The sequence below is a fragment of the Echeneis naucrates genome, chromosome 20, assembly GCF_900963305.1.
Source record: "Echeneis naucrates chromosome 20, fEcheNa1.1, whole genome shotgun sequence".
In the NCBI taxonomy this organism is placed as follows: Eukaryota; Metazoa; Chordata; class Actinopteri; order Carangiformes; family Echeneidae; genus Echeneis; species Echeneis naucrates.
Genome location: NC_042530.1, coordinates 12126100 through 12151327, shown reverse-complemented (window position 1 = coordinate 12151327; position 25228 = coordinate 12126100). Strand labels below are relative to the sequence as shown.

General features: G+C 44.1%; 1 protein-coding gene across 2 annotated transcripts in view; it reads right to left on the bottom strand.

Annotated features, from left to right (window-relative positions):
* Positions 1-762: 762 nt before the first annotated feature.
* The window catches only part of zeb1b (zinc finger E-box binding homeobox 1b), a 45794-nt gene continuing 21328 nt past the window's right edge, over positions 763-25228 (bottom strand). For both annotated transcript variants that reach the window (XM_029529235.1, XM_029529236.1), the window contains exons 2-8: positions 14458-14613; positions 9073-9234; positions 7823-8025; positions 7287-7395; positions 5145-6847; positions 4001-4181; positions 763-3300 (exon numbers count right to left, since the gene is read on the bottom strand). In XM_029529235.1, coding sequence (XP_029385095.1) covers positions 2564-3300; positions 4001-4181; positions 5145-6847; positions 7287-7395; positions 7823-8025; positions 9073-9234; positions 14458-14613 — 3251 coding nt within the window. In that variant the 3' untranslated portion in view covers positions 763-2563. The remainder of the gene's footprint in view (positions 3301-4000; positions 4182-5144; positions 6848-7286; positions 7396-7822; positions 8026-9072; positions 9235-14457; positions 14614-25228) is intronic.

The following is a 25228-nucleotide window of genomic DNA, read 5'->3' as shown; positions in this document are numbered from 1 at the left end:
AGGTCACAGGTTCCAATTGTCAGGCGATTAGGGTGTGAGGTTTTTTTTTTTTATTTTATTTTTTTTTCTTCAGAGAAAAAACTTAATTTTGTCTGTTTGGAAAACATACTTCAGTATGCCGGAGTCTAGGTTTCCAGGCCTGTAGTTATTTGCCTTTGAATCTTTTTTTTCCATACTAAAATATATTATCGTATTAATACAAACTACAGTATTGTACACTACATAGTGTAATAAATAACCATAAAGAAATATAAAAAAATAAGACACATAAATATAAAAGTTCTCTATGACTAAACAGACATACCCATCTCATCAGGGGTGGGGATAATACTGCCATTGCTGAAAAGGTACAGTACACACACTGAAACAGAACATAAACCAACAAAAGAGACAAAAAATAATACTGACAGGTAAAAACTTTGTTGAATTAAACTCCTGGGATTTTTGTTTGCCTACAATTTGTTACCTGAAGAGACATCTGAGCATTTCATGGTGTGTTAAACAAGTGCAGTGAAGCTTCGGAACAGGCAGGACAGATTATACTCTATCATCTTCATCGTTGTCCGTTTGACAACATATGCTTTGTTTCAGTTGCTCAGAGTAGAAATAAGTGTGAGTCATCTTAAATGTGTGGATGTGTGGTAGGCTGAATTCTGCTCTCTCAGGTGTGGTGAGCTGATTTGGCTGACTTGATCTGGGGCCCTGTAATACCTGATCACAGCTGCTAAACTTCAACAGCAGTATTCTGTGGCACTTCTGATATGCATGTTTCTCTTGTTTTAGTTTTTCTGTTTTTCTTTTCTTTTTTTTTTTTTTTTGCATAAGGCTCGGGGTCGGGTCGGGGTGGGGGGTCGATATAGGGTTAGACAGTTTTCTACATCTCCTTCTTGCTTCTTCGGAACATTTAAAATAACTTGTGATTTTTGGGAAATATTACATATTTGCTCACGTGCTAGGAGTTGATGTACAGTAAATACAAAGCTATAGCCAAGACATCATTAGCTCACTTATATCACCATAAATACTACAAACACAGCTGGCCAGAAAGAGCTGATGCAACCACCCCAAACTTTAAAAGGCCCATCAGCTCATTTCTTACAGTTTGGTTTCGAGATGCTTTAAACAGACAAGCTAAAGAATGTTTACTGCTTATTTAACTTTAGGGGATTTGGGGGTTTTATTAGCATCTGGCCCTAACCTCAAACTTACAGGTGCAGGACTGTTAACTACTGCGGTAGTAGCTATGCAGGATGTAAGACTGTCATCTGCTCTTAATCCTAAAACTAGCAACTGCTGGCCATAGCTATGTATTTAGTGTACAGAAATGAGACTGGTTGACAGGAAGCGACATCTGTTAAGAGACTAAAATGTCCAATTTTCCAGCACTTACACGAATTCAACTTATTATTACTTGCCCCAATATAAAAACACGGGTCTGAATTCAACACTGATTGATCTTTATATGTGTCAGTCAGTCATTGTGGTGTTGTCTGTGGGTCGGCGGCCGTGACTTTGCTGGCTTCAACAGAACTTGTGTGCTATCAGTTAGCTGTCACGCCAAAGACACAGATAGTCTTAACCCTTCCACGTACCTAGAAATGAAAATGCTTTGTGGTGTGCAGGAAATATGCGCTCTGTAGGTGTGTTATAAGGTGTGAGATAAATGCCCCTCATCTACATGAAACACCTGGGGTATGTGCATAAGCTCATACATGTGCATGCGCAATCACTTAACAGGTTGGGTGGCTTGAAAATATCAGCCTAGCGTGGTACTGATCTGCTAATCCAGCTCTCACATAGGAAGCAAATAGGAGTATTTCCCAATCTATTTCTGAAAAGACACATTGACAACAATGTTTCTTAAAGTCTTAAAGGAACTAGAACAACTAAAAAGACCCATACACCGTTCACTTCTTTACTTTTTAAGGCTCACAATCTGATCCAACACACACACACACACACACACACACACACACACAAAAAAAAAGAAACGCTAACATCTGTTAGCATGATGGCGTGGTATTTCTAGTGCGGTAATACTGAAGGGTAGACAACACAACTGCTAAATCTATAGGTAAACCAAGCCACTTGTAGTGCACAGGATTTTTCTTATTTTCCTTCCAACTTAATAAAATACTGACTTCTTTTTTTTGTTCATTGGCAATAAAAAGGTATAGAAATATCTCCCAACTGTACAGCTTTCAAAGGTTAAAATATGCGTGATAAAATTAGTAACACTGATAAAAAGAAATGACCCAAGGTGTTTTAGTAATAAAACATTATCTAAAACATGTCGGCTCTAGCTTCCAAAGTCTGTATAATGCATTTCCTTTGTTAAAATTCATGTTCGTCTTCATGTTTTTCTTTACAAATGTTTTTTTTCTAACAGTGAGAAATCGTTCTCCTGTGGAAAAGTCACTAGTATTTTTCAGGCACACCTGGATTTCTACACAGTAGTGAACTGAAACGAGCTGTCAGGGTACCCAGACATCATCTCCTGCATTCTTCCTCTGCTTGGGGAGAGGACTCTGATTGTGTGTCATGGAGGAGTCTGGTTCCTCTTTCAGTCAGTATCTCCTTTCTCTTGCGGCGTCTGGTTCTTGTCTTCAGAAACCGTGTTCCTGTTTGTTTCGCCTCGGCTCTCCTCCATGACCTCCCCCTCTGCTTTCAGCTCTTCTATCGCCTCTCCCTCTTTATCCATCACTACCCCTACCTCCTCTCTTTCTTGAACACTGACGGGCTCTTCCTCCTGCCTCGTGTCATCCTCCTCTTCCTCCAATTTCATTTCCATCTCTGTCTTCTCCTCATCTCCTCCCCCAGCCGCCATTACTCTCTCCATCTCCTCCTTATTCTTGTCCCCTTGATCCTCCTCTTCCTCCTCATCCCCTCCTTCGTCACCTATCTGCACCACCTGGATGTCATCCATGTCCACCACACCTTCCTCTTCCTCCTCTTCGTCACTCTCCTCATCCTCTCTTGTGCTGCTTCCTCGTTCATCCAAATCCAGCGGGGAGGGGCCCAGGATTTGCATCTGAACCCGACTCAGGGCTTCCATATCTGCCTGGGCCTCAACCTCCACCTCGGGGCTCTCTGGGCCTCCTGCCTGGTTCTGTGTCTCCTTCTTGCAGTAGGAGTAGCGGTGGTTCATATGCTGGGAGTAGGAGCCTGAGTGGGAGAAGCGCTTGCCACACTTGTCGCACTGGTACGGTTTCTCCCCCGAGTGGAGCCGCATGTGTTCGATTAAGTGGTGTTTGTGTTTGAAGGCCTTGCTGCAGATGCCACACTCGTGAGGTCGCTTCCCTGCAGAATAAGACAAAGTAAATCTAGGTCAACATGGTTTTTCTTGTTTTTTTAAAGATAAAATTTGACACAGGCATGGGAGGAAAACAACAAACCCCCCCTTAAACCCCACACACAAAGGGTGCCAAAGCTTGAGAAATCCTTGATCTTTCATCAATGTTTCCAAGGAAAGCATTTCAAAACAATACAACAAAATCTCAACAATTGTGCTTAAAAGCTTCAAGAAAACCTCACCCAAGCACCTAGGATGAGGTCATTTGGATCTGAAACCGATGGTTGTGAGCCAGGTATCAGAGTAATAAAGAAAAAAAAGAGCTAAAATGCCTGCAAGAGTTTTGACCTGAGCTTGGCCACAGAGTCATCCTCTTAGAGCAAAATCACAACCAGAGTTCGCCTCTTGCAACATTCGGTGCTTCACATGAGAAGCTGGCAGTGCAGAGGAGGGGAGTTAGCGGAAAGAAATTCTCAGACCTCTTCTGTGCATGTTGAGTAATACCTGCTGGAAACTAGGTGTCCACCCCTCTTTACACTCTAGCTTGCACTCTGACTCATCTTTCCCAGGACTCAAATGTAAGTGATGGTGAGAAAACTTTTGTTTTTTTTTTTTTTTATGTTTTTGATTCAATGCCAATCTGAGACACTGTGTGTGTGTGTGTGTGTGTGTGTGTGTTGTCCTGTGTAACAATGCCTGTGTACATACCTGTGTGTTCGTATTTGTGTCTCAGCAGTGAGCTGCTCTTCTGGAAGATCTTGTCACATAGGTCGCAGGCATACATGCCGCTGTCAGTCTTCTTCATCTTTTTCCTTGCAGGGCCTGAGTCTGAGTCATTCTGATCCTCCAGAATGGACACACCCTCTAAGCCTGCGTCTTGTTTCTCCTCCTAAAGAAAAGGAGAAATCACATTGGTAATAATTCAAGGCCAAATTCTACTTGCTTTACACAAAAAAGGCCGTGAATCACTCCAAAACAATAGCAGAAAACAATGAATGTACAGGAAATGATGCTGTGTCATACCCTACTCACTCTCTCTGAACACTTAACCCATCATTTCCTCGCCTGAAACTTCACCGTTGTGAATACCTTCAGCTTTCTCTGCACCGGTAAAAATCTCATCCACTGATGCAGTGAATGAGGATGTGAGGCATTATTAAGGAGCGGATATATACATGGGCTCTTTTTTTACAAGGCAGGTCTATGCCAATCCACTTAACACGAAAGTATAATACAACAACAATAAATCAATGAGGCAGGCAGAGGTGTAGCGTTTAAACAGATTCCAGCAGATCAATAGGGGCTCTGCAGTGAAGTGCAGCCTCATGTCCTCTGGGCGACAGCCCAGGAGGATCACTCATACACCCAGTGAGATCTACATCCATCATTAAGGGCACATTAAGTATCTGCACAATGAAGAAATATTATGGGCTATAATTTTTACCAAGTGCTGGATTCTGACATTTCTATATATGACTTATTGATTATTTTTGGATGCTTTCATACTATTTATTATGTTCCAGTGTTTTTTAAAAATGAGAGGTAATAATCTGGACAGAAGAGTTCGATCACTCTAAAAAGAGAAGAGTCAAGTTGATTCCACTTGTAATTCAAAATGGCTACTGCAGCAGCTAATCTGCTTCTATCCAAATATGACAAAATCTGCCTTGTAGTTTGTTTTTGTTTTTACTGTGTGAGAATTTGAATGGATTCAGCAGATCATAAGTTTTAAACAATTTAAACAAAACTTTTTGAACCGAGCCTATGTTTGTCCCAATGTGCCAAACTATACTTTTACCACAGATAAGTTCAACTGTTGAAATGCTAGTTTGGGACATAAATGGTTGCTCACCTTCACTCCGTTGAGGTGGATCGTTTCGTGCATTTCTGTCCCTGCGGGGCTGTTAGCTGTAGTGGTATAGGTGTACGCTAGTTGGGGAATCAGGATAGTCTGTTTGTTATTGGTGGCTAGAGCTCTTAGGCATTGCATTGTGGTAACAATGTCGAGGGGTTTGCCACTTGGCTGACTGGTGTACAGTGCGACCGGGCCTGCGCCCATGGCTGAGAGTGGCGATGCCTCTTTCTTTGTGCAAGTTAAGTTTAGGGGTTGATCCTCATTGGTATATCGAGAAGTAGCGAAGGGGTAAATGCTAGCTTTAGCCACCACTTTCTCCGCTTCCTCTCTAGGAGGCTTTGGCAGCGACAGGTCTAGGGGTCCCTCGGTGCTCTGGGGGGGCTCAACTGGAACTGGACCTCCAGCTGTCAGGTTTAGTGGTGAGGGGGGTGCCGGAGAGCTGTGAGCACCATTGATCTCTGCCGGTGTGCCCTCAGTAGGGCTGTCTTGTGTCCCAGATGGGCTCATAGTGGATGTGTCCTTCCCTGGGACCAAAGAAACAACACTGTTTGCATCACAGGTGTCCTCTTCCTCTGAGGGAGGCGTTGGGGCACCTAGTGATATTTGGCCCTCCTGCATTTTGTCAAACCACTTCTTAACTACGTGGATTGGCAGGCTGACTGAGTCAGAAATCTTTGCCAGCTCGTCCTTGGTGGGCTCTGCATTTAAAGCAAAGTAGGCCTTGAGCAGGGACAAAAGGTTCTTGGGTTGGTTGCAGAGCCCTCCCTCTGCCAGCAGGGCAGCAACAGCAGACTCAGACTTATCCAGGCCAGACCCGTTCAGCCTGAGACCATCTTTCTTGCAGTGTTTGAGGGCATGGAGAGATTCCAGCCCACCAGGACAGTTATCACACAGGAGACAAGTTTTAGTGGTCTTTTCCTCTAGTTCTTTTGTCTCATTGGACCTGCTGCCTTTGATTGTAAGATCTTCAGGGAGTTTCTGGGACTTGAAGGTATCAGTGGTGGTCTGAGATAATGAGACTGGCTCAGGCTCTTTCTTCAGATTTTGGGCTGTGAGCTGGCCCTGCTCCAAACTGTAGTTTATAATGATTTTTGCATTTCCATCCTGACCCACAATAGGCAGACTGATGGCTGAGATGAGCTGCTGCTGTGGGGGGTGGAGCATTCCAGTGGTTAACCCCGAGTTCACCTGCCCCTGGCCTTTGGCATTGTTTTCCAGCACCTGACGAATGACGTTTCCATCCACCGCCACCTTAAGGGCATTCTGCAGGTCTGCCAGGTTGATGCTGATGGGTGACACCAGCCCCACAGTTGGTAGAACCACTGCCTGCACTGTGCCCTGCAAAGGAGCTGCAGCTCCTCCGTTGAAAACCCCACCGTTCATGGCAGTCACAGCTGGGGATGTTATCACTGTCGGCTTGTACTCGTAGTCCAAAGGCTCGGTCTTGATCTGGTTGAGAGGCAGCTGCTCCTGCAGTGGCTTGCTGTGTTCTAGCTTCTCTCTAATCTGTGTTCGGAGGACTGAGGGTGGTGTGGGCACCAGTGGTGATGGACCCTGGGTCTGGGTTTTGGTGTTCCCCAGCCGTGGTCTGCCGTTAACTGAGATGACGCTGATGCACTTCTTACTGCTGATGTGGGAGCTGTATGAACCTGAGTGGGAGAACCGCTTCTTGCAGTTGGAGCACTCATAGGGTTTCTCTCCTGAATAAAACCGCAATATGTATAACAGAGAGAAATGAAGGGGGGAGAGAGAAACAGATTTCCATTAGTGAATGAAGCTAAATGAGCAAGCTAGGCTATGAGCACTACGGCAGGAAAGTGCTCTAATGCATTTCAATGATGCTTAAACGCTGATGTAATGGCACCATTGGGAACTGCCCTTCTCTAATTGCTGTCCCATAACGCAAAAAGAAACACAATTATGGCACATTAAGGAAGAGCACACAATGGACTGAGGCACAGTGAAGGGTATCTAAATACAGGGAATTGGCTAAAACATAAATAAAATACAAATATTAGTTAAATGGAAACTGAAACATCTGTGGCCAACTGAGGATTGTGGCAACAACGTGTATATTCGACCTGCTCACACCCTTATGCTCACAGAACGCTGCCATGGTGACAGCAGTTGTCCACTCACCACTGTGGATGCGTAGGTGCTCCTTTAGATGGTGCTTGTATTTAAATGCTTTGCCACATTCAGTGCACTTGAATTTGCGATTGCCGCCTGCCGACTGTGTGATGTGTCTCTGTGAGGTGAAAGGAAAGGGGTTCATTCAATGAGCTACACAATGAAAGCACAACCTTTGAACTGATACTAATTCATGTCACAATGTCATAAATCAATCAAAGGCAAAAGTTCATGTTTATTTATCCAGTTTGGAAGTGAGCTGTTGAAGAAGCCCTACTTAGCTGTAGGGTTTCATACGTGAAATCCCTTTCTCATGACATAATTCCTTTGATGCTGACACAAAATCATGTAGTATTTGAAAACTATTGAAAAATATTTAGTGCAGACTGATCCATAACAATAAGAAACATAAATATTAGTCGAATATTGTGTAATCCAATATCCAAAGGGAGTTTTATAAAAACAACTTAGAAGATTAAGGACAGAAATAGATCACGTCACCAAACATTAGAGCTTTCAGTCCTGACTGGTTTTTCAGATCTTACCTGATCCCGCCCAGCCTTGTGGACCGTCATGTGCCTCTCCAGTTGAGCACGGTATGCAAAACTGTAGCTGCACTCAGGGCAGCTGAAGCTCTCTTCAGTCTTCTCATGCCGGTACTTGATGTGCTCCTTGAGGGAGCTGTAACGCTTGTAGCCACGAGCGCAGTACGGGCAGGTGAGCAGCTGAGAGAATGAATCAGGAGTTCCTGAATGGGAAAAAATTATAGACACACCAAAGGAGAGATTGTAATGACATGTGAGTGGGAAGTGGAGAGGACAGGAAAGGGGAGAAAACGCTTGGTCTTTAGGGAGGGCTCTTTGATGTTCCACATGACCTTTAACACTCCTCTGTCATTTAACCAATCTCTGAAAGATCCTCCCCCACAGGTAAACAGCACCCAGGTAATCACGTGGATAAAAGCCAGTGACTAAAAAAAAAAGGAAAAAAAAAAGGCTGGATTGCCAATACAGGGATACATTTTATTGTTAGTTATTTACTTGTTGCTGAAAGAAAAATCCAGCAATTACAGCTTTCACACCTGAGATTCCATCATCTGATTGAGTATTGTGCATATGCAGGCAAGAAAACGTAAGCTCGGTAAACAACTGCCACCTGTCTGGATCTAAGCTTGCGAACAGAGGGTCTCAGTTGCCTGGCTCCCACACAGGTAAAGCATTACTTTGTTAACAGGTAATGTATTAAGTTCCCCTGTGGGACAGGTGAGGGCCTCAGGATGGGAATGGACACACATTACCGCTCAGGTAGCTGTGAGTCAGAGCTTGCACAGATGTGACAAATTTACTCAGGTGTTGCTGTTTCTCTTCTGCCCCCTCACCTCCTCCCTTTCTTTTTTCCCCCCTTTGCTGTAGCAGGTGAAAGGGAGCAATAAAGAGCCCGGTGCGCTGCACTTAACAAAATCGCGGTGTGTTTAATGATGTTGCAGAGTGGCGTTAATGGGGTGGAGTTAACACCTGGGGTGAGACATGGAGCAGGTACAGCCAACCCAGGGGGGTGTGTAATTACTGGGTACATGCAAAAACTCTTTGACTGTGAGCTTGTAGGTGGAAATACTGATGTTTATTTTAGTGTGAATGGGATTTATGGACACTATATATTGCTTGTGTGAAACAGTAGAAAAGACATGAATGACATTTAATCCAGAAAGCAAAGAACAGTATTTCTGTAAAGGGACGTATGCTCAAAACTGATTTGATAAAATAGTGTTTCAGTGCGATGTGTTACTGTTCTTTACCATTCTCATCATGGACACTGGCATCAGGAGTGCCTTGCCGTTGTGGCTCATCCTCCGGGGCCTCTGGGTAGATGACCGCTGTGTCTCCTTGCTGGAGCATCTCCTCCACCAGGGCATCTGTGCTCACATCATCCTCACCCTCTGACACACAATCCTCCTTCACTATGAAACCCCCCCGCAAAAAAAAAAAAAAAACCCTGATTAGAGTGATGCATGCACAATAGGTACTATTGATTACCCTGTAATTTCAAGACTTACATGGATTTCTATCATTGTAGTTTGTGCACCTGAAACCTCAGCATGTGTATATGAAATCCAATAATGTAACACTGAGTGTAGCTGAACCGGATCTTACAGCCCAAGTCCTTGGTCATGACATATTCGCCAGTATGGAATGAGACATGTAGTGCCCAAAGGGAAAAAAGCAAACATGCTGAATGCTGTTGTTCATAATGGGAAAAGAAAACTAATTAGCATCAAAGGACACAGGCTACTGTATGAGCATCAAGCTCTTTATAAGAACTGAATGACAAGGATCTATTCACAGTGTTGTTAGGTAAGGTACTTGTTGAGACTGAGAATGATAATTACGTGATGAATCTTGTTGTGGTGTGTATAGCAGTGGATAGATATCACACAGGAACGGATGCTAACACAGGCGCGTACAGTACTGTGCTCTCTGGAGAGGCTTGGCCTTCAGACTGTGCTTAATATCCAAGCGAATGGGAACCTGCATGTGGGAGCTGAACGTGTTCCTCTTCCACCTCTCATGAGCCTGTCGACAAGTCTAACAAGCACTAATTACAGAGCAGCAGCTTATAGGAAATGTAACCTGAGGATGGAGTTTAGGATGCACTAAAGCTTCCTCCCTGTTTCCATCTCTGCTCACCCAGCACTTCCTGAAGTGGATGCCGGAACCAAGCACAGTGTGTCGACAATTAAACCAAGTATTATTCCTCTATGGATATGTTAGTGTGCCTATGCGTGTCATTACAGAGAATAATTACAAGGGTGTGCTATCAGCTAAAAGCAAAGTTAGGCTACTTTGAATAGCGTGGTGGTGTTTACAAGGCAGATGTTCTATGGATTGCTTGAAGCACTCCCCCTGCTTAGCTGAGATTTGAGAATTGTGTTTTGTGAATTGTGTGCATTGAAAGACAGAGCCAGCTGTGTTCTCCTCGGAGATGGTAACAGGTGTAGCACTTCATGACTCACAGACACACAGCAAATACTAGTACTCTTACACACAGCCCTGCTCTGGCTTCCTCTGGTGCACCTTAACAAAGCCATGAAACAATATGAGCGCAGTCATTTGTTGCTATGGTTATTAAAGACCATTCGAAGAAACCTCCCTCCCTCAAACAAACCCCTGAGAGATAATACCAAGAAAGAGGTTGTCAGCCGGTGAACATGTGTGTGAGAGTGTAAGTCTGTGTGTGTGTGTGTGTGTGTGTGTGAGAGAGAGAGAAAGAGCAAGCGAGTATGTGTATGTAAAACAGGAGCCAACAGCAGGTGCTGAGAAAGTCAGAATGAGTAATTCTCATCCCACAGTGGAGGGTCAGGAACACATTAAGGGCTGCTAACCCCAACGTATCACACAGCTTTTCTCCCATGACCTCAACAGCACAAATAACACCCCCTTGACATGTTTGCCACATTTTACAAAATATATTAATTTGCTTCTTTTTTCTGCGTCAGTTTGATGAAAAACTCAGATACCACGTTCCTATCTGAGAATTAAACCAGCGGTTGGTTTAGTAAGGCTTAGCAGAGAGATTGGAAACCAGGGGAAACCGCTCGCCAGTCTCTCTGGTGAAGCAAAGCTAGACACCAGGCTCATATTTGAAAGACACATTAGAAGAAAGCAACTGAATACAAAAGTGGACAAGTGCATTTCCCAAAGTGTCAAACCACTACTTTTACTTTTATTCCTTTTAATTAACTGCTTTATAGATTTCACAGTTATGTTGGCTGACAGGGCATTGTAAAATATGTATGGCATGTGGCAAAGTGCTGATTTGACAGTTTTTAACTCCCATCCCTTGCTCAAAGGCTGCATCCACACAAAAATTCACACCTCCAGGCTTCTAAATGTTGAGCATGTGTGTGAAGTAGAGTCCCAGCTGGGGGTCTGTGGTGCAAAGGTATGGCAATCTGTTGTCTTCTCTGCTTCGGTGTGTGTTTGTCTTTCCTGTTCTTTGTTAAGTACAGAGTGAGGCCAGAAGGGTTCACAGCCTCTCTGAGGCGGCTCCGTGTTATCAGGCTGTTCCCCTGACATGAAACATCACACAGGCCATTTATGTGCTGACGCAGGGATGTGAATGCACCATTGCACAAGCGGAAATCAACCCCAGAACTCAGGCCCTGTAAGCTTATAGCAAGACAGTCTGTTGCAGTTCTGCTCAAAAAAAGAAGTGTAACCTAACTACAGTATGCCTTCGAACAAAAATCACCCGACCACCCACTCTCTGCTCCTCTCTTCTCTTTCCCACACTTCCTTCTCATCTTTCTATGCCCACATCTCTACAGCATGATACAACACGATCCCTATGATGCATTTCCTGGCCTGGATGACCTTTGACCAAACTGCTTCCTGTGGTCGTGCATCAAGACCCTTTGTGTAGATTCTCCCTTGTTTGGGAAAAACAAATCACCTATAAGGCTAATGTTAAACGTTATCTCCTATCGGAGGGAGGCTGAGTCAGAAAATAGATATGAGGTATTTCCAGATCAAGGAAGATTTGCTTATCCTTGGCTTTGTGCAATCACAGATTTGTCCTTTGTCTTCCCTAAGACTATTTTTCCAGCTCTCTTGAGATTCCTCCTTTCCTGTCCAGAGGGGTGTCTCAGATTTAACATCATGTCATTACATACAACGCACAGGAATGTAGGTGTTCCTGTGTGTCCAGAGAGTCCCTGCTGCACAGATGATCCAAATGGACCAATCAAACATTGCTGCAGCACGTAAGGACACGCTGAAGAAATAGTGTGTCTCATTGTGTCTGAACGCCTTGCAACTTCACTGCTTGATGGAATAACACACTGAAGCATTAGAGTGCCCATCAAACACCCTCAACATACAACTAGCCCATCTTGTATGAGCATTAGGCTGTATTTCCACATAGTCAAACCCAGTCTTTGGCTTCCAGTAAGTGCGTTGTTACTTCACGATATCAAAGCTCTCCAACTTCACCCTGCCTATTCTCTGAGACGTAATCATGCTCTTCAGCCCATCTAATATAAAGGAGGAGCCCTCCCAGGTCAACTCTCTCTCTCTGCCTGCTCTTCCCTGGAGTTCGTCAGCCTTTTCTCTGAGGAGACCTGACTGCAGTTTACTGCACCAACTCTGGGCTGCTCCCTACTACATAATCATTTAGGAGTGAATGAGTAATGACAGTGAGCAGGGGGCCCATGATACCGTATAATCAAGAGGAATGATTCAGAACAAGAGACACAGTCAGAGAGAATGGGAGTGTAAAAAAAAAAAAAAAAGGAGTAGAGGAAAGGAGAGATGGTAAAGTGTTGAAAAACCACTGTTTGGTTTTGGAGCGTAACAGTCTCAAGAGAAGGGGTGTCAAGGCTCTAATTTGAGGCAACTGGCCTACACTAAGGAGAAGATTAGTGGGTGGTGGTCATTTTTCAAGGCTGCGCCAGAGACTTAGTGAAACCAACAGAGAGAGGGATGAAGGGATGAAGGGATGAGAGACGAGAGAAGTGTGTTTGTTTAAAGGACTGTGGCTTTCGCTGTGTTTCATCAGTGTAACCCAAAGTGACAGCAAAGATGTTGCTTGATGTATGAGATGAGGGCTGTAGAGACTACGACGAAAAAGAAGTGTGTCTGTGTGAGTGTGTGTGCGCGTGCGTTTGTGTGAACATGAATGAAGGCAAAAGAAAATATGCCTGATCAGGCATAACTGTGGAGCACAGCCAGCTTGCTGAGCTGTTACAGTGTAACTTATGCTTTTGAAGTGTTTAATGTTCACAGGCCCCAGCCAAAGCCAATGACATTATTCTTCCTCCAACTTTCCCTTTATGCATTGAGCTACAGCTGGAGAGCCGTGATGAAAATGACAGCATAGTCTGGGGAATAGGTGGCTACACTGTGCAACTTACACATATGTATGAATTCGCAACTCAAACCTTGCAAGTGAAACTGACAGCGCTGAAACTGAGGTAAACTCACTGGAGAGGAATTTCTAAAAAAATTCCCTCCCTTAATTACATTGATGGGTTGCTGAACCTTTTCGAATGGGCTAACTTGACTTCTTGCTAAATCACCTCTCCCCCTCAGCCATACACATCTCTCACCTATGAAAAATTCTGCCAAAATTTGCCAGAAGCAACACTTTAAAACAAATATTGTTGTGGTGAATATCACGTCAATGTGTCTAATTAGACGTGGCCTTGTCACAGCACATACTGTACTTGGCACAGACCCGAAACAAACAGCGTTGTTGACACAGATTTATACGCACATGCGGTATCAGGTCAGGAGCACAGTGGGGAAGCCTTGGGCTGAGCTTGAAACACCAACATCCTTCAACACCTGCAATTGTTGTTTCTGACTTGTGTGTGTGATGTTAGCCCTTCCTGTGGATGTGAGCTGCCTATGATGTCACTTCCACGTAGTTTAAGGTAAAAAGAAGTTCACTGTCGCTCCTTAAATACCCACCAGTGCCATAAAGTGCTCTGCTGGCTCTTTGGTCACAAAGCTATTTTCTGTACTTGAAGGTCTCTCCCTCTGTTGGCATTGTCTTTGTTTAATATCGCACTTCCTGCCTTAGTTGGAAATCCACCGTGTGTAGTACCTGTTTCCTCACACTCTGTGCTTCACAATGAGACAAAGCCTGGTACTTAACTGTGTACAGATGTCAACGAAGCATTTCTTAACTTGGCTATGCGTTATTTCAGATGAAGCCAGAATGAGACAGCAACAGTTTAACAATTTTGTCTAAGAAAAAATAAAAACGCAAGACGTTCTATGACATACTTTCTTTTTTGCGTTGGAGGCTTTGTAGCTGTTGCTCTGAGAGAGGAGTAATTATTTGTGTTAAAAGGCAATGATGATGGCAGAACCGACAGTCACAGGAGACACTTGCTATAAAAATATACATCTTAAGGTGTTGTTTGTTGTGTGAAAACACAAAAGTCTGTCGATGTAATTTTAATGATACAATGTAAAATGTGGCATGACAGACCTTTCTGCCATCTCAACAATTAGTGGCTGTTATTTAGTCCCTTTTCACTTTATCATTTAAAACAGAATATGTATGGCAGAACAAAGCAGCAAAACACAGGGTAGGAAAATGGTACTTAATTCAGTTTAGATGAGTGGCAACAATAATAGTGATAATATGCCTTATGAGTGTGGGCTTTTAGTTTCACCTCTGTCCCACAAGTGTTCCCTGGGGGGCTCGTCATCTGGCAGGGTGCTGTCGCAGTCAGCCCCATCTGCCAGGCTGCCTTCTTCCTCCACAATGTGCAGCTTATCCTCATCATCTGACTCTGAACCGGCCTCCACCACATTATTGTAGTTCGTCACTGTACAAGGGGACACCAAGGAAGGGGACAGAGGTTAGAATGACGAGTCTGATTGTGTCAACTCTTTAATTAGTCTTAAGAGCAGAGCACACTGGCTGCACACATTCCATAATTTTATCCTTAATAAAGATAATAGGAGGTGTACTGTATGTGCTTCTTGATTATGAGTGCTGAATGTGAAAGGCCATGAGGCAGGGAGGTTAAATATAAATGTCAAAACTATTAAAGGGAATAGCTGAAGGAGGAGAGGGCTGTTAGCTGGAAACACCAATTAAATACATCATGGCTCAACTTCAGTAGATTAGATGAAACTAAAATGATCCCCATGGGTAAAGTAGGTTGTTAAAGAGGGAGAGAACAGGACAGCTAGGGCACTATCAACAGAGTGAATGAGGGCTATAAAAACTAATGCAAACGACTCAATGTATATAAAGAAAGTAAATGATTTGAATCCACAGTAAATGAGCTCTGGAAAAACAGACTCCGTGTTACAGAGAGACAGAGAAAATTCACACTTGTGGATGCAGACAGTACCAAGCGTGAGATCATTAGATTGCAGGCTGAAGTGGTGTGTGTGTTGTGTGGGAGTTGGTGTGACCTGGTCGGTTGTGTTATGGGCTGAAGGAGCCAGGAGACACAGAAACAGCCATCCTACAGAGAGGGTTATTACAGGGAGTAAATTTTCCTGACCGACTGTCTTCTTCAATGTGTGTGTGTGTGTGTGTGTGTGTATGTATGTGAGTTCCTGTGTCTTCTTCTCATTTCCACCCTGCTCCTCCATCTCTCAATTCCATCTGTGTTACATCCACCCACTCTTCCAGCCCCCCCCCCCCCCCCCCCCCCCCCCACCTCCATCTCTCTGTTCCACTGAGAGAGCTACAGATCCTCTCGGAGGCCAAATCAATTCTCCAGTGAGAGCAGCCCAGTCAGCAGAGGGCCTGGGCTGCAGCGCAAAAACTACCTCTCCGGCTACTTCATCTCACATCACACACCACACACTGCATTCACACATGAACACACCACCTGTATTCACTCGCTGAATATGCACTGCCAGTACAAAGTACCTGAACATTTTTTCTCTCTATCCGTCTTCTCCTCACCCCAACCCCACTCGCCCACCTCTTTCTGAAGTGGCTGCTAATGTTTTTTGTCTGATAGGCTGTGGATTTGGGAGAATCACAATCCTGCGGTTTCAATCAATGAGAATTGTTTTTGTGAGGTCTTTCCCTTTGTCTCTGCTTTGTGCAGGTCATTACAACTGGTTGGTATTCACACAGACCCCGTAGACTTGTAAGGTTCAAGCTGAGGGGGAGGTGGGCTGAGGGAGGTGTGGGGGCGGAGGGATGAAAGGTAGTGGAGGAGGAGGGAGAGGCACCGTTATTTGAGTCGCTCACAGGGTCAGCGCTGCTGTGCTACAGCTGCCAAATCCTATCAGAGTTCATCAGAAGAGCTATTTCATTCTGAACCTATTTCCTCTCTTCACACTGTTTCTCACTTGATAATATTTTTTCTTAACCATGATGTGATTACCAACACACTGTAGTTATCAAGGTGATGCACATCCTTTGTACCTGGATCACACTGTTTTTGCTATATGCTATCCATTTCCTACCCGTAAAGCCTGCAACCTCGTGCAAATAAACAGATGATTAATTTCATTTACATCACATTGTGTAGATTGCATAAACTAGCCTGCGTCTCTTGTCTTCTTTTCACTACTCCTGCCTCCCTTTTCCTACCTCTCCTTTCTGTCAGTACAACTGTGCCAGGTGATGTATTGTCTGTTCAGCAGCCCAAACAGGGTGTATTTCATTCTGAAACAAAAGGTACTTTAGGACAACTCTGAGAGGCTGTTTAGGGCCTCAACCACTCAGGTGTGGCGCTGAGGTCAGCGATTACAAAGGCAACACTCTCCACCAGCAGTGTCAAGAGAAAATGATTGACTATAAAGCTGTAGAGAAAAAAATCAATGCACCGGTGTGTGCAGACAGAAGGTGGCAACTGCAAGTGGGATAATATGATCGGGAGCTGCGAAGTACAGCAAAGAGGGTGAGAGAAAGAGTAAAGGATGGAGGGTGGTGTGGGGATTGAACAGACATGGTCTTCCTGTGCCAAATGGTTGGCGGTGTAGAGACAAAAGTGTGCGTTCCAACAGGAGATGTAACACCTAGCATCAACAAAGGCTGTAGTCCCTTCTGGGTGACCGGCTGAGCGTTTGGACAGCTGGCCTCATTAGGGCTAGTATGCTAGCACACAACAGGAGGATGACTCCTACGCATCTAAGAAAGAAAGCGCTGGGTGGTGTAGGAAGTAAAAAGCTCACTTTTGAAAATTTGTTTTCTTACATTGGTTGTAGACTGATCTACACCTGAGAAAATAATGGCCTGGAATCATGGCTTTGGGTTGAAATGAGTCTGGACATGCTCAAACAGAAATATTCATTGCTTGAAAACGTAATAGCCTCATCTCACATTAAAGCAGGGCATATACCTAGAAGGACTGAAAGCATCCTGGGGGTTAGGGTTAGGTTCTGAAGGAAGTTTCTGCCTCTTTAAAAAAGTGACTTGACAGAAATACTTATGCTTGCAAACAAGCTGATGTCATTTACTCTTCACCTACACAAATTTGCAACATGCTACAAATACAAGCTGTAGTTGCAAATGGCTGGAATTCCCCACTGATATCTAAATGTAAATGACTGAAGCCAAAGGTACTTGAATTTCTCCGCCCTCACCGTCACTCGTCACCCTTAAGAAGTTCCCCGAGTGTATTGAAGGGCAGTACCAGACAGTTCATGTCAGCCACACTTGTATATGCCTGCTGTGGACAGGGATGTGTTGTTATGACACCTGCCATGCTGTATCAATTACTTGCGAAGGAATGAGTGAGTGGGTGGGTTGCTCCAAAAACAGGCCTTGGGTTATCCTGTTGGAGAGGATCACCTTGGCAGCCGTGTTGTCACTGATCTGAACACAGGTTCTTTTCGTTGATTTAAACTTGCCGATCCTAATTTTAGATTTCCTGCTATTTGATCCAGGCCTGATTAATGAATCAGACACATTTCAGTAACTTAGAATCGCTATTGCAGTGTACTAGTACAACACCAGATTGCTTGGTTTGTGTTTTCATACACTGAGGCATGCCAGACAGGAATGGCAGTATCTCAACCTCTGTGGGAGTGAGCTATCTCTGTGCTTGGAGGCCCTCAAGGTGTGAGTGACTAGCTTAATATCTGAGCTTTGGATGGGGACACACAGAAACATATATAGAGTGTGAACAAACACATTACCATCTGAAGTGAGCTATTATCTTGATTCATTAGCTATAACGACTTCTGTAAGCAACCCGAAACCTATATGTCTTAGGTGCAGTCCCATACCAGAACATGTAGGCGGTATGCCTGGAATGTCCAACCAAAACACTTTTCTCTGGCTTTAGCTCTTAAAGAGACAGATCAAAGGATATGTTCTCTCTCTGCTACTAATTTCTGACTGACACGTCTTCTGAGGTCTTCCGTTACTCTGCTAGTGATTAAAGAGATTGACTCATCATGAGCGGCAACAACTCTTTGTCTGCCCTCTACCTATCATGTCTCTATATTTAGCCTTGGTACAGGCTCCCTCACTGAGGTACACCACTTATCTCATTTGGAGCTCAGGGCCAGGCAGGCAGCGGTGAAACTACCACAGGCATCCTCAAAGAGCACAGACCCTGTCGTCACAGAGTCTGCCCTCATGGCTCTGCAATGCCATTTTCTCAGGGAAGCCAACCACTACAAAAAAACCCAGCTTGGACCAAAGTAAAACAAAGCCATGCCATTCAAAACCTCAAGTATGCCGTCTCAAGGTGAGGCGCCTCATTCAGCTCTGAGGTAAACGCTGCTGGTTTTGTTAAAACAACAGCCTTCCTCCCACAGAGCCAGGAAGGTCAACTTGAGTGCCGATAACAAAGCCAAAGAATTAGGAATTTTTCATGGTTAGCTTGAGCGCAGGCCGTGCTGAGGTTGCTAACCCATTCAGGTCAGTAAAAGCTAGTAAGTTATAGCACTTAATAGACATAACTGTGAACACATAACACACAATAACACAATCTCAATTAGCTTCTGAGGGCACTAGGGGTCCTAAGAGACTGTTTCTTAGCAGGTTTAGCATTCCCTTGGGGCCAATGCCAAGTTTCTGTATTTGCCAGCCATACCAGAGCAGGCCAGTCACATCTAGGAGCAGTCATATCCTGCACAGTCTTTCTCCGTGGCTCTGAAAACTCCCCAAACAACATCAAGTGACTCTTAGTCATTGTTCTAAGTCGGGCTGAGAGAGCAAAAAAGCATATGCACAACTGCAGACTTGAGATAAAAATAGCACCTGGCAGTCCTGAGAACTTGTCTTCTTTGATGCTGTTCAGCATTTAGTTGTACCACAACTGCTGGAGATGTAAAATGTTCCGTTGATAGATTCAGGAAAATAACACAACAGGGCTATCAGAGACAGCTGTGTAAGATTATTCCATCAAAGGCAGCAACCTGTGGAGCGTAGCTCTTCATAGGAATCATCTCCAAGGTGAGCTAGAAGACAATGGGCTCTTGTCTTTCTAATGATTCTGATCAAGGTTTTAGCACGTGAGCTAAGAGACCTTTGTCGGTCACTCATCTCCCGTCTGATGAGCACTTTACATGATTACACTAATGCAAATGGAGGCTATTGTTCTCTTAATCCGCATGATGACACTTGGAAGTGTAAAGGAAGTCATTGGGTGTTAGCAGTTGCCAAGAAAAGTACAAAAAAAGACTTAGCTGCAGTCTAGATACTGTACAAAAAAAAGAAAAACCTTTCTATTAAATGCTTTCATTGGCCAACTTTAATAGCGATTAGCCCAAATGGTTGCTGTGCCAAAATGACATCCAGAGAACAGACTGCATTTCTAGACAAGCCCCGTTCTAGGTCCGAATTGTAGTGACACTTTTTGGTCTTTCTCTCTAGGGGTTAATAAGCACAGTGATGAGCCACACACACTCAGTTCTCACAGCGTCCTCAGAGAGTTGCTGCTTCTGGCTCCTCAAAGCTCTTCTAAATAAGGCCAGGTGGGCTGGTGGGGAGGGTGTGATCACACCACACACAAGCTCACAGACACACACACACTCCATAGCAATGCCCTGGCCACCAAGTGTACTGTAGTCTCCAAACCCATGTTTATGTTGGCGGTGAGACAGACCCATCCAAGGTAATAACTCTGGTACACCTAAGTGCAAGCAAAGTGTGTGTATTATATGTTAAGCCATTCAAAGGAATTCTTGGCATGTAGAAGGCTTTCGTTTGTAATGACAGTCACATGACGCTGCTGCTTATCCATAAAATAAGGCCATGATGAAGTTCTAGATGAGTAATTTGTTCGCTGAAAAAGAACCAACACGTGCTACCCACCAACAGTATCTCTGGACCATCTCTCCCATCTGTCAGTGAAGAAGTCTGCTCTGGTTCTTAAACACTCAGCAGGTTTCTAGTGAGACAATGCCCACCCAGAAAACTAGACTGACTATGTACAGTGAAAGAAGGTGACTGAGAGAGCAGCGACACAGAAGGTGAGTGTGGTGGGTGAGTGGAGGGGGGGAAAAAAAAAAAACAGGAGAAGTGAGGAGAGGAAACATCTGCTGTTGATTCTGGTAAGCCCTGGTAAACCTGCTGTCACACTTCTGGCAACCTTCTCTCTCTTTTACATCTATGCTCCATTTTTAGGCTTTTTTACAGTTGATCTGTCACTGCTTTTTCAAGCTTACCAGACTTTGTCATAACAAGCAATGTTACCTGTGCTCGATATTACACACCGATGACTGCACTGGAAATCACCTCCAACAGAGAAACAACACCAAAACAGTAACACAAATATTTAACCAGCACAGGAAAGCATTGACACGCACCTGGGAAAACATTGTTTCCCTTTTGTTGGAGGCTGCCTCAAATTAAATGCAACTCCGTAACACCAGTGAGGCAACCAAACACAAACCTGGCTAATGTTACATTAGTCTACATCAAGTCTCATTGGAGTGTTGCAGGCAAAATGAAATGTCCCTGCCACCTCTGCTGTCGGACTCCATTCAGCCTGAATTTAATGACTGATGGGTCTTGAAAGCTGTGCAGTAGTATAATGGTCTTCCTCTGTTTGATTTTGCCAGTTTGTGTCTAGGGCTGACATTTTGAGTGGAGGCTCTTTGAGGATATTATTAGAGCAACTGCCTGGAGGTATTCAGCCTGTTTAAATGTAGTCAGTCGCATCAGATGAATCAAACTTCATTACATAGCTTGTTTCCGTTTTATCCAACCACTTCAGCACTAATGACAGCAACACGACTGGGTCAGCAGATACTGTTTATGCCATGCGAAAATGATCCACTCATCTATTAAGGCTGTGCAACAGGCAAATGTATCCATGTTTGGGTGACAGTCATTGCTCATCAACAAGAAATTGTCCCTCAGAAATTTAGCTGTCAGTTTGAATGTACTCGCAGCTTTTTTATAGACTTGATTAATAGCACAAACGATCTTCACAGCAGCGGTAACCAAAAAAATGCAAAGTTGTTGATGTACTGTGATTTATACATCTGTCTGAATGTCACTCTTCATGTCGTTTTGCAAACTCTCCTCTTAATCCAGTTTCTCTGCTAGTTCACAGTGGGTTGTGCAACATGGTAAATGTGTTTGATTTGGGACACTTGTTGTGGTCTCCATGTGATACATCCATTTAGCAGCTTCTCTTTTAAACGCAGCAAGGAAAATACTTTGGTTAACAAATATTTAAATATGAATATCGTTACTGAATGTTAAACATAGTCAGTAACACATGCAATCACATTTTGTCGTGAACACCTGTTGTTCAGACAGTGCAATCCAGTTTCCCCTTTGGCCCAGCCTTTTGAATGTAGGAAAGGAGGTTTTTTGGATAGCAAATTGATGCTGCTGTGTTGCGTCTCAAATTTTTGTTCCCTGAATCTAGCTCTTGTTTAAAAACACCAGGGGATCATTCATTTAAAGGCTAATTCAGGAAACACACGTACTTTTTTGTTATCTGTACATATGCATAAATCATATAATTAAAACAAACTACATTTAACAATCATATCATATTATCATATAATTGTGTAGCATGATTTCCTGTTTCATGCCGTAGGACTGGGGCCTAACAGCTGGGCTTGGGCACACTGAGGTGTGTTTAAATATATGCAATGAGCAATAACGGTGTTATTCAACCTGCTTGTGTAGTGCAGGTCTATATTAGGTTAGTGTAGCACAGGGCTGTTGCATTTTAGGAGCAGGTGACTGGACATTCCTGCCTGTATTAGGCTTGACAGTTTACTGTGGGGGAGTAGAGAGTGGGGAGAATTACTCTGGCCTATGAGGAGGGAGGGAAAGTATACTGCCAAACAATTCTCCAACTGGAAAATGTCATTAAATTCTGCTTACCTGTAGGTATACCTTTCTGCACAGACTTATCACTAACATCAGTAAATCCAGCGTTCTCATAAAGGAGAATGAACGTAACTGTCATCCGCACTGTTGCGCATCAATTCTTCATTCACGCGTGTGTTTATTATGTAGATTAATACCAAGATTTCCAGTCAGCAGCAAAAGATGTGCACACACAAACACATAAGAATGAGGAAAAGGTAAACGGATGGGAGAGATGGCAAGGTGGGTGGAGAGGAACTGCTAATGGCTTAAAAAGATAAAGCTGGCCTGTCACTTACGATGATCATCTGAACTGATGGCTGCCCTGGGGAAGCAGTGTCACAGACTGTCAGAGTGAGAGAGAGACACAGAGAACACAGAGGAGAAGCGATGCAGGGAAAAGGAGACATAAAAGGTTCTAATGAGGGAAGCTGTTGGAAGAGGAAAAATAAAATGAATAATAATAAAATGAAGGTAAGAGAAAACAAGGGAAGTAAAACAAAACAGACAAACACCAAAGTTAACATTGGGGTGTGTGTGCATTTTGTGTTTGTCTGCACCACAGTTAAGGTCAGGTGTTGACACTGAGGCTCTGCCTGACAGATGTCCCATTGAGGGGACAGGCCGGAGGGCAACAGGCAGCCCACACACACACACACACGTTTGTACACACTTGTATGCTATGCATATACACAGACAGGTGGAAGTGCAGAAATAACTACGAAGTGCCTTCTTGTTTTCTGGTTACATCTAATTTTAAAACAGTTGCCAGTTCCCCATTTATAATAATCAGCAGTTCAGCACACCTCAGTGACACTGTGGCTGAGATCCATGCTGACAACCTACTGTGGCTTCACTAATTCTGACACTAACATGCAAAAGTGCAGCGAGGGCTCTTCCTTTTTGTAGAAAAATCCTCCTCTTTGTGGCATTCTGACAACAGCTGACCACTTTTTCATTTCTTCAGAATGTCAGCTCTGTCACAAGACTCCTGAGGCCAAATGTCCTGCACAACCCCTGACACACTCAGACACATACAACACATAATCGAACACAGCGCCCTGGGGCAGTTGTCACAGTAGTTTCTTGTTATTCATGTGAAGCAGGGAGGAGAAAGGGGTTAATGCTGTAAACTTAAATCTACAAAAGCTCTTTTGTCACCTCAGCCGCCTGCCCCCCCCAACGTGCTTTCCTTTCTCCCCAGGCAAAGTGGCCTTTCCCCGTGTGATCAGGAAGGGTTAGCCCCCTCTCCCCACAACACCAGCCTCAAGGGCAATCAAAGCTGGGGAGCAGTCAACCAGTACCGCTCACCCCATTACCCTGCTGTTAAATGACCATGAGGGTGCACCACAGACGGCCTGTCCAATGGACAGTTACAGAAATCTGTCATGCTAAACCAGACAAGAACGGCTGCTTCCACGTGTATGTGTTCAGTTTGATGCAAGCTCTCATGTAAACATGGTCAGGGAAGTCGACTGAGCCCCCTCTCTGGGTCACTACTATAACTGTACATGCTACAGGCGTAACTAAAATGTAAATGTTGATTTGTAGAACAATGGCAGACAGATGAAAAATCACAGGCTGAGCAAGCAGCGTGGTTGTTAATGTGCCCTCTCAACATGGTGCTGATTGGTGAAATGGCTGATGCAGCAGGTAAAAGCAGGCCGTCCTGTATTGATGTATCGATGGGGCCCTTTTTGCCCATTACACCCAGAGGTGCTGGGATGGTGCGTGGGCGTATGTCTGGTTGCCACTGACCCCGGAGACCATTAGTTGACTGTGTCAGAATTTGAAGGGGAATATCGACAGTCCAGCTGGGACAATCAATAGGCACAGATCTCTCACTCCCTTCTGCCATCTATGGTAATGGGCCTACAGTGCTGCCATGGGGCTTTTATGTACTCTTGTCACATATCACCTCACTAAGTGTATTCAACACTACAAACTGGGAAAAAATGAACTGTGGCTTTGGGGCTTGGAAATGAAACAAATAAGTCCTACAGACGCTGATGTGCAACTGACTGAGTAGTGCCAAACAATACTGTAGCATCCAATGCAAGTTACATACAGCTGTCCTATCCTTCATTTAGCTTAGTCATGTTCTTTCCTGTTCTGGTCAGATTCTGGTTCCAACCCCCTTGAGACTGAGGGTTGGAGGGAGACCAGGGTTTCTTTTGTGCGAGGGTGGGGCCTCCATTACCCAAGTATACTGCAATCATTGCACCAGACTCTCGGGACTATCCCATGTGATGTCAACCATAATGTGAAGTCATTCAACAGGGAACAGCCAGATGTTTTCTGGGATAGAGACTCCTTTCTTATTCATGTCAAGTACTCCCAAGAAGAAACACTTGAGACCCTGATCTGATAACAGTTCTGTCCTAGGGGCAAAACCTAGATGCATGACTATGATCTATCAGAGTAGCGCTCTCTGGTACTGTACATTTAATGTTTCCTGCTGAACAACTGACTTATAATTGTAGCCCCACTATTTAGTTAAGTTGTGTTAAATAACACCGTTCCCTGTAGGAATTCCTCAAGTATTGCCTTTCTTCAGGGTGGTCATAATCATAGGAATTCGGATTTGCAAAAGGGGAGGGTTGGCAGAGGACTCTGAATGGATGTAACCCCTGATTTAAGGCAGAAAGCATCAGTACAGATTTTGTCAAATTACTGTTGCCAACTTTGTTGCTCATATTTTGTCATCTCCCCATGAAACTGGTCTGAGCTGTGTAGTTTAAATGAAGTGATTCTGCTAAAGCTAAGATAGTTGGGGTAGAAGAGGAGCATAGTTCCTTCAACACTATCTGAATTGAGTCAAACAGAGATTATTTTGCCTTTGCGAGCTCCCTGCAGTTAAGGGGGAATTCCACTGGGCAGTGTGCAACCCCACACCTTCCTGCTTAACTGTAGAGATGTGCTCTGTACCCAGGATGAAGAGGAAAGAAAGAGGGCCAGCTCTTCTCGTCACACCCCTGACATGAGTGTGACTTGTGCTGCTGGCTTCTTTAGAGCTGACTGTGTGTTTGTGCGTGCCGGTATACAGCTGTTGTCAGACAGATCAGTGATAACACTGGCTTTTAATAAACTCAGCAGGAGTGTGCGTGTTAGTGTGTGTGTGTGTAACTTGGTGAAAGGTGCTGGGCGTGTGATTGATGGGAGCTTTAACACAGTAAACA